General features: G+C 34.7%; 2 protein-coding genes and 1 pseudogene across 2 annotated transcripts in view; 1 reads left to right on the top strand and 2 right to left on the bottom strand.

Annotated features, from left to right (window-relative positions):
- Nucleotides 1-2,778: 2,778 nt before the first annotated feature.
- Nucleotides 2,779-4,287, bottom strand: LOC111399146. Its single transcript, XM_023026390.1, has 4 exons — nucleotides 4,159-4,287; nucleotides 3,882-4,076; nucleotides 3,581-3,796; nucleotides 2,779-3,329 (listed from the first exon to the last, which is right to left on the bottom strand). Exons 1-4 carry the CDS (start codon nucleotides 4,159-4,161, stop codon nucleotides 3,144-3,146), a joined length of 600 nt encoding a protein of 199 aa, XP_022882158.1. The 5' UTR covers nucleotides 4,162-4,287; the 3' UTR covers nucleotides 2,779-3,143.
- Nucleotides 4,288-6,850: 2,563 nt separating this feature from the next.
- Nucleotides 6,851-7,760, bottom strand: LOC111398424 (annotated as a pseudogene).
- Nucleotides 7,761-8,888: 1,128 nt separating this feature from the next.
- LOC111398425 (zinc finger MYM-type protein 1-like) overlaps nucleotides 8,889-9,285 on the top strand; it is a 3,588-nt gene continuing 3,191 nt past the window's right edge. The window contains exon 1 of the mRNA XM_023025325.1: nucleotides 8,889-9,006. Coding sequence (XP_022881093.1) covers nucleotides 8,889-9,006 — 118 coding nt within the window. The remainder of the gene's footprint in view (nucleotides 9,007-9,285) is intronic.

The following is a 9,285-nucleotide window of genomic DNA, read 5'->3' on the forward strand; positions in this document are numbered from 1 at the left end:
TTAATTAGTACATTTTATCATTTGGAGTCTACTTCAAGGGTTTAACCATTAATCAAATAAGATACTTTCCCAATACAAACTAGATGCTTCAAAGCATCTGCAACTTATTGTTGGCACAAAAACTAGAAGTTCCTTCAGAAATGGCATGAACTTGATAAAATCATTTAGAGATGATGAGTGGATCGACAGTGTTGTATGAGTATTTCTTGAATTGATTGTGGGGCATGATTTCATCAATGCAAGCACATTCTGCTGCAAACGATTCGTGGTTTTGGTTGTATAGGTGGATTTATTAAAAGGGCATACAATGTTTCTTGTTGAGAATATTGGGTGTTGATGCAGGTTTTCTATAAGACTTGCTGCTCTCATGTGCTCTCAGAATCTAATTGCTCAGCGAATTTCATAAATTATTAATTTAATATAAAAAAGCACAAATTGTGGGATCAAAATTGAACGAGTTGTAGAGTTGAAAGTAAAAGCATTACAACTAATGTTTGGAAATTGGGGGTTGAAGTAGTGTAAGTGAGTTTTAAATGTTCGTTGCCATTTAATTAGTCGCCTTGCATGTTTACTGAATCATGCTTCTACACGAGTAATTTTGTGCTTATCGGTAAGCAGTGGACCATACACATGAGACGATACAAGTTTTATGGTTAGTGGTTTGTACTTTGTACATCCATAATTTATTGCCTTTGGACAATTGTCATGTAAACGCCCCTGCCTGCCGTGATTGTCAGACTTGTGAGGTACTTTTCTTATGACTAAATTGTGCACAGAACACATTGAAATCTGTTCTGTTTGTATTGTCAAGAATAGAAACAAATAAATGAGTTTGTGTTCTGTGATAACCAACTTGGATTTTGGTGGGCCGGGCTGCTTAACAGAGAAGCAGCCAACAATGAATTATATACGTTCATTATTTTACAGACAATGGAGGTGGTGTTAGTTTGATGCCCGTTCTTCGAGTAGTGTTCTGTAAAATCATATTATGAATTTACGTTCGTTTATTTGCGTGTTATAATTTGAAGTAATTGTCTAAGGTTCCATAATTATATAGGATGTCACAAATTATATACTCGATGGATCGGGTATAATAAGACACAATTTGTAATGTGATCAAAATTATGTCGTTCACAATCGGTTCATAAAGTTGAACACTTTATGTTGATAAGATTGTATTGTTTTTATTAAAATTTGTCTAGATCTTGAAATAGGAACAATAATGTGTTTCGATGCACATTGAACGGGACCGCGTAGATAACTCATTTGTAACCGTTTGAAATGAGACTCTACTTGATTATCAAACAGGTCACCTAAATCCTAAGTGAGTAATGTACCTTTGATTGCTAGTTCAAGTTCTTTGAGGTACCAATGAGTGAAGTCTTAAATAGAAAATTGATATCGATGTTTTGGGAATCGGGCTGAAACAATTAGAGATCATATACTTATAATATTGGAATCCATTAATCATTGAGATAAGACAATCGTTACTCTAAGGTATTTTCCTAGGTAAATTGAATCCGAGCTCAGTAGGTCGACGATGAGATCGTTGGACTTTACATTGTGATTTGATCATAACGAATTTGTCATATGAAAATGGGACTTAGAGGGTAATATATTTTGAAGGGCAAAACGATCATTTTGTCAGTTTCAACATATTGACGATCAAATGGGGGTTGACTTGTAGAACGATAATTAGAGGATATTGTTATTGAATCATAATTTGCTTCTATAACTATCACTCAACTCGAGAGTGCAATCTCAATTTTTTGGTAGAATAAGTCGGGATTAATAGATGTATCTCAATTGGTCAAGAGTTGACCCAATTGAAAATATCTATTGGAGTTTGGGTCATGTGAGTCCGATTAGGTCCCTCTCTTGGCTCCAATAAAAGGTATGTGACTTAATTAGCCTACTACAATAAAGTCCAAGAAAATTTGTACAATTTTCAAACCCTAATAGGACATAATAAATATGCACTTTATTGACATATTTTTAATGAAAATTAGGGTTAGCCATTTTCACTTTCATCAAAAATGAATTATACCTAGTGGAGAATAAGGGAGAAGATTTAAAGGAGGAAACAATTGGCTAAGTCATTAATATCTCCTTCAAAAAGGTTATCATCTCCTCTTTCTATGTGTGAGGATTTTATAATTCAGTGATCTCAAGGTCACTAATATTTTTATTTACATGATTTTAATCTTCAAAGAAAAATTAATTTTCTATCGTGATGATTAAAATTCATTAACCAACATGTGGAGGTGTGGAAAAAGTTGGTTTGACTGGCGGAGGCTGTGAATTGATAAAGAGTGATGGAAATTATGAAAATGGGGAATGACATGTTTCTATCTCAGGAATCCCACTTTTCCATGTTTGAACTCTTTTTAACTTATTATTATTGCTTAAACTCCACTCTATTTTCCATGTGCGACGAGTTTGTATGTGGTAATAAGAATGTGTTAGATCAACTTTTTCTCTGTAAATAAATGGTACACACTTTATTAATGGGTCATTACCAGTAAAAAGCAGAAAATAAAATACTGAATTGCTCCTTGTCCTCGCCTCTTTCTGCCTCTCTTTATTTCCATCTCTATCACATTCTTTACTCAAATGTTCTAAAAATTGGAATATCCAGACTTATTTATGTTTGTTAATCCAGACTTATTTATGTATGTTATAGATTTTTTGGATAAAATCATTCTCATTTCTCGTTGTATTTATTTTTATTTTTATTACTAACAATTTAACTCACAAATGTAAACCATCATACATAACTCAAGATAACATGTACTCTGCCTGTTACAAAACGAACACAAGTTATATTCACAATTTAGGGCCTCCTTTATGTTTTTCCCTTTCTTTCTTAATTTTACATTTCAATGATTTCTGGGTACACATTTATTCATTATTCGTCTTCCAATTCCATGACTATGTATGTCATACCAGAAAATCTACTATTAAACTACTGCATAAAACTCGCCTTGACTTGAATCAAACTGGTTTCTTGATGTGGATGATGATATCATACAGATGGATGGCGTATAGATGTAGTCTTATGGTGTGTTTCTGACTCCGACTCCTACTCCAACTTCGGCTTCTATCGACAAAGCTCGGTATGCCGGAACTGAAATTGAATTCATTTAGTATTCCATAATAAGTGCACCTGTAGGAGCTCTGTGAGGGATCCCCTTTCTCCTTTTTGCGTTTGTGTAATTTGGAGGTGTTGATGGCCCATAGCTCTTTGTTTTGTTCCTAACAATCATGGATTCTTCCTCCACCTCGGTGTGTATTTTCTTGTTTTCGAAATTCTTGGACGTCCCAACAATCTGAACCATTCAATATTACCAACCCATTCAGTCACTATAGTGGGATAAGAATCCCAAAATAGCATTTTCATTGATTTAACATATAAGGAAAACGAATCAGATTCCAATTCTCTTGCTTTTTTGATAAAAACGAATGCTTGCCTGCCTTTGGTTCTCTTCTTGTTTTTATAACAAAAATTGACATAAAGATGACAGATTATATCTAAGAAATTTACATACTATACTATGCAGTAAAATGTGAGAATAAGTACCTTGCAGGCAAGGGAGCAATAAGCGAAGGAATCGACAAGGGTTCGGTGACAGACTCGACAGGTATTGGTGACACCTTTACCAGGCCTAGGCTGTGGCCGTTCATTCAAGAACACGATTTTGGCACTGTTTATCACATAAGTTTGTACTCCGGTTATGTCCATATACTTGTGAATCTCAGACACCCTTATTACATCATGGTAGGATGATCTCCTTATCTGTTCAAATTGAAACCAACAAGTCAATTCCCCAGAATTAACCATTTCATCTAAAAGTTGAAGCTGTTTGACATTTGGGACGGACCTGAATGGCTCGATGATCCTTGTGCAAATTGAGGCAGAGGGAACAAAGAGGTCCATTGATGCAGTCCAAGCAATACATGTTGCATTCACTCTTATGGGAACTGGCATGAAGTTTGCATTGATTAAAGAAGGTTGTTTGTAGAAGAGGGCGGAGCCACAGCGGCCACTTGCTCTCGTTTTCTTCATCACCACCTCCCTAATTCAATCACCAAATCAAAGAATATTCATATGATAAAGAAAACTTAATATGAACATGAAATATATACAGAACAACTGACCATGAAATCTTCTGCTTGTTTAGTATCAGAGATGAAAGGTAGAAACAAAGAGAGGAGAAGAAGAGAGCTTAGTATGTATTAGGGTAGCTTAGGTTAGGTTAGGGTAGGGGAGGGGTGGGGTGGGGTGGGTACTTATAAACAAACAAAGTCCAGAGGGAGCCGAACCAAACCCAACGCCAAATAAGATGCGTACTTCATTTTTTTTTCTTTTCAATATTATAATTAATTAATGATAGCGACAGAAATTGAATTAAATAATGAAAATAATTCATCAGGTGAAGCAAATCATATGCATTCCATTATTTTCGATCTTGGGGTGATGATTTGGTCTTTATAATTTATTTATTCTCTCCTTTAATTCCTCATATACTTTTGATGATATTGAGCAGTAGAGGTCGACCATCGATATCAAATTCATCGTACTATCTTCTTAAGGATATTTTTAATTTGTGCCAAAGAGGACATATGACAATCATCTAGAGTGACATATAGTAAATGCTTCAGATGTGTGATGTTGCGGATGGCAACTCAAATGTACATAATAAATCTCGCGTTAAAGGAAAAGAATCAAAGTTACTTTACGAGGAATTAAAGCTCACAGTTAAGATCGCCTACGAAATATTATGTATCACAATTACTCAATAATATTGAATATATATATGTTCTTGAGATCAATTTGAAATATTATATAAACATGTATTTTTCAAAACGCCACTGCCTAATCACACCTTGAAATCATATGTTTGAATGGAAGAATATTCATGGATTATTTTCATTCAAAACTTGTATTCTTCTCTCTTTTTTAATATTATTGACTTTTTTGTTTGACTTTTTCGTCTTCTAAATGAATTTGGGCAGCCGCCTTCTCCGCACATACAAACAGTGAACCATTAGATTTTCAACCTTTGGACTGCAGAATTTGGTTTTTTTTTTTTTTTTTTTCTTTCTTTTAATGTAAAATGATTGACTTATTGTGTATTGTTGAAAGTAGAACACGTTCAATCCCAAAAATAGAAATTTTTTATAAAACATATATTAAGAGATGTTACAAATATTCAAATAAAAAAACACCAAACAATATATTACAATATATTCATACCAAAATTCTCTATCTCTATAGTATCAAACTACACCAAAATTCTATTCCTAATTCCTCTATAGTATGAAATTACAAAGGACTTCAAATCTCAGCACTAGATAATCTGTTATCATATTGCTAGTGGAAAATCTCCAAACTTCAAAACCACTATATACATATGAGAACATAGGAGACGATTAAGTATTCCTCTGTCGACGTGGGATAAATTAAACAATTCATGTTCTACATGGGATGAACAAAATCTACCTTAGCCATTATTTGTCATCCTTTAACAAGTTAAATTATTTACTACAGTAATATTCTCCACCACACATTCACACAATAAAATATTCTACACACAGACCAATAAAATCTCTTTAAATTTTAACTGCACATTCTTTAAAAAATACTATTCAAAACTCTATAATTTCTTCAATAATGGGAGATAAACAGACTCTTATTCTATATTCGAATCTTTTTGAGGAGAAAAGTTCTTTATTATAAATAAGTTAGTGCAGCTACAGTTACATTATGCTTCAAAATTTTATTAACAGAATCTAACATGAACAATATTTTTGCCATTGATTTTAACAACACTTAAACAATCAAGACACTAATTCTTACACCTCATACGTCAAAAAAGCTGCACATTTTTTAATAGCATAGTTCTAAATAAATTGTCACAAACAAAGGGCGATGTGTGGGTGATAAATAATGGGAATGGACAACAAACACCAAAATAATTTAAAATGAAGATTAATGGAGAAAACAACAATTTGTAGAGAACAAGAAACAGTTGGCAAATAGAGTTCCTAGAAAAACTTAAAACCGTTCAAGAATTCCGCAGAAGACCGGCAAAAATTGAAGTGATTAATGAAACATCTAGTGATTGCAACTACATGAATATAAGATGAAGATTTTGAGGTATAAGCCATTGACCACCCTACTCAACAAGCCTGTGCTATATCTGCAGCAAACTCTGCCCTTAAAACAAGCATTCCAAGAGGCTAACAAAGAAATGAAGTTATACACGGCTATGGACGGTTAGATTGTAACTATTAAAATTCCGATATCCGGGAGCTTATAGAGAGCTCTCAAAAGTCAAAATTGACGAAAGACTATTAGTGGCAAGTGGATTTGCAGATAGCAGAGAGAAATTGTTATGGTGAGTCACTTGGTAGAAGCGTGTACAAGTTTCTGATGACGACGACTCAAGGACTCCAAAAGGCAGAAAAGAATATGCTATGCAGCACTTCAATAAATTGATTTGATATGTTTTCTATAAAGTAAAATGACCCTATATATCCAGAATGTACACAATGCCTTACTAAACTGACAGTAACCTCTGAGGCTGGCTATGAAACTTTTGGCCTATAAATCAATACGTACCCAATAATTGCAAATTTATAACTGAAATAAAAAAGTAACCAACAATATGGAAACCAGTGCAAGGACACTGCTAATTCTAAGTATCTATATTACAAAATAAAGGTATGAATTTAGTCATCAACTTTTAAAATCACTTCAAACCCTGGCCCAAGATGCCCACACAAGCTAATAATCCACAATAAAATCAAACCAATTAAATAATTAGCCCAATTACTCCAGCAGCCCACTAGCTTGCTCCATTAATTCTTGCATGCCCAACCACTACAAAACCCATATATTCCACGCCATAGACCAGTTACAATCCACCAAATATAGTCGATCCAACTCTCACATTGGTACTGTCCATTTCAATCGCAAGTTCAAAGTCACCAGACATGCCCATTGATAACACACATTGGGATTCTGCCATTCTAAGCACCTTGGATCTACAGTCTATTAGTCTTGAAGTTCTCGGGAGTTGACGTGTAGTTGGACACCCCTATGGTCATTAAGCCAAGGATCGCGAGATTTGGGCAACGTAGGTTGACATGCTTTACAAGATCTACACAATTGGTAAGACCTTCAAAGGCTACCACTCGATGTTTGAAACTACACGATCCAGATGATTGGCAAGCTTCGCATTTACTACGCCTTCAACCATATCTAAATTTGGACAACAATCAATAGAGTTTTCACTTTATTACTCTACAAATGCCCAATAAAATGCCAAGTAATGTCCTTCGGCAGCTGAGGGGCGTTTTTCAACAATTTCTTGGACATACTTTTCACCAAAGCACTGGTGACCTGCGTCATAGACTTGTTGGATAAGGGAAATGAGTTTGGTCTTGCCGACAGCCACCACCCTCACGTCTTCGGAAGAACGGCTCGACCTCTCTACCGCCTGCTGGACTGGGTGAAACCAGGGCCGGTCCTGGGCTGAGGCGAGTGAGGCCCGCGCCTCAGGCCCAGGACCATAGGGGGCCTCGTTTTGATCCAATTAATTTTTTTTTCTTTTTCTTGAAAACAAACTGGCCCAAACCAAAACCAATTATCCAGCCGGCTTAAAGGGCCTAATTTTGGCCCAATAATTTTTTTCCCTCTTAAAAACAGTCGGCCCAAAAAACCAAAACCAATTATCAACGAGCCCACAATCCATTTCCCTTTCAAATTATTTACCCAACCCAATTTACCGATCTAATATCCACTATCCAACCCAATTAACCAAAAATTCCCAAAATTCAATTCAATCAAAAACTCCCAAAATCTAAAATTTCCCAAGCTGTATCTGCTCTGCTGCTCGACGCCTGCAGCTCTGCTCGTCACTGTCGTCAGTCCCCACTCCAGTCCGGTAGTCGCCTGTCCGCCCGGCGCCCTTCAGCTTTTGCCGAGTGCCGAGCCGACTGCAGGCTACAGCAGTGTATGAATTTTAGTCTTGAACTTTGGTCTTTAAGTTTGCTGGTTGAAATTATGCAGCAAAATCAGAAACTCTACAAAATAATTCCAAGCCTGAAAAAGTCAAGTCATCTAAATAAAATTACAGGAACAAGAATGCTTAATTAGAGAAAAATCAAGAAAATCCATGCCACAGAAATATACTAATAAGTATATTTTAGTATTTACCTGTTGGTAGCTTCAAAAAAGAAAAACGAAAATGTGGAAGTGGACTGAATTTTGAGCGGATTTGGGGGAAAATGAAATTCCAGTATACATGCTGCATGCATTTAGGGTTTGGGCCTTTTGGCCTATAAGCCAGTAAATTTCAATGCGGTCACTGAACTATCAGAAGATTCTCAATTAGGTCACTAGAATTTAATTTAGTTTCAATTGAGCTATTGAACTTCAGTTTAGTTTCAATTGATTTCATTGAACTTCAAATTTCAATTCAATTACTTAATTGACAGTCATACTATAACAAATCTTCTAATAATTCTTATGTGACATGCTAATTTACTACTACAACATATCATAAGAATGTTAAAACCTAAAAAAAAAAAAAACAAAAAAAAAAACAAAAAAAACACACTCATTTTAATTTTTTAATTAAAAAAAAGTTATAACTCTCATTTATCCCTTCTTGTTCCCCTTACAATATTAAGGTGTCTGAAGGCTTTATAGTTTAGTAAAGCATGATTGGATTATGTTAAAATGTTAGAATCATGGGAGATTGGAAGGTATTAAAGAAAGGCTATCAAAGATGTGTGAAACATATCTGTTAATTTATTCTTCTACTTATTGATTAATTTACCACATTGGAAATCTTATTTAAGAAGCCAATTTTGTGTTTATGGAAGCCGTTAGGCCCGTTACTTATATTAGTGTTCCTGTTGGCACTTGGCATCTATCTACTATTGCAATGGAGTTGAAATTTACTGAAATCTGCAGAAGTCTTTTGGCTGGGAATAGTGAAGAAAATTCACCAATTGAAAACTATGCATTTTAATTATATGTATGTCAGAAGGTGGTTTTGTTGAAAGGCTTGAAAGTGGAGTAAATTTCGTCTTCATGAATAAAATTAATTCAATTACTCTCCCACTGTAAACTATTTCTACCTAGAGATAAAACTTATGAGCGAAATCACTAAAGCGTAAAGGCAAACATAAAGTAAGTGTATAAAATTTAAAATATCTTTAAAAGATATGTTTGGGGGACACAAATTAAAATTGGCTTTGTTCGGTAAACTA

The sequence above is a fragment of the Olea europaea genome, chromosome 8 (genome assembly GCF_002742605.1).
Source record: "Olea europaea var. sylvestris chromosome 8, O_europaea_v1, whole genome shotgun sequence".
Taxonomy (NCBI): Eukaryota; Viridiplantae; Streptophyta; class Magnoliopsida; order Lamiales; family Oleaceae; genus Olea; species Olea europaea.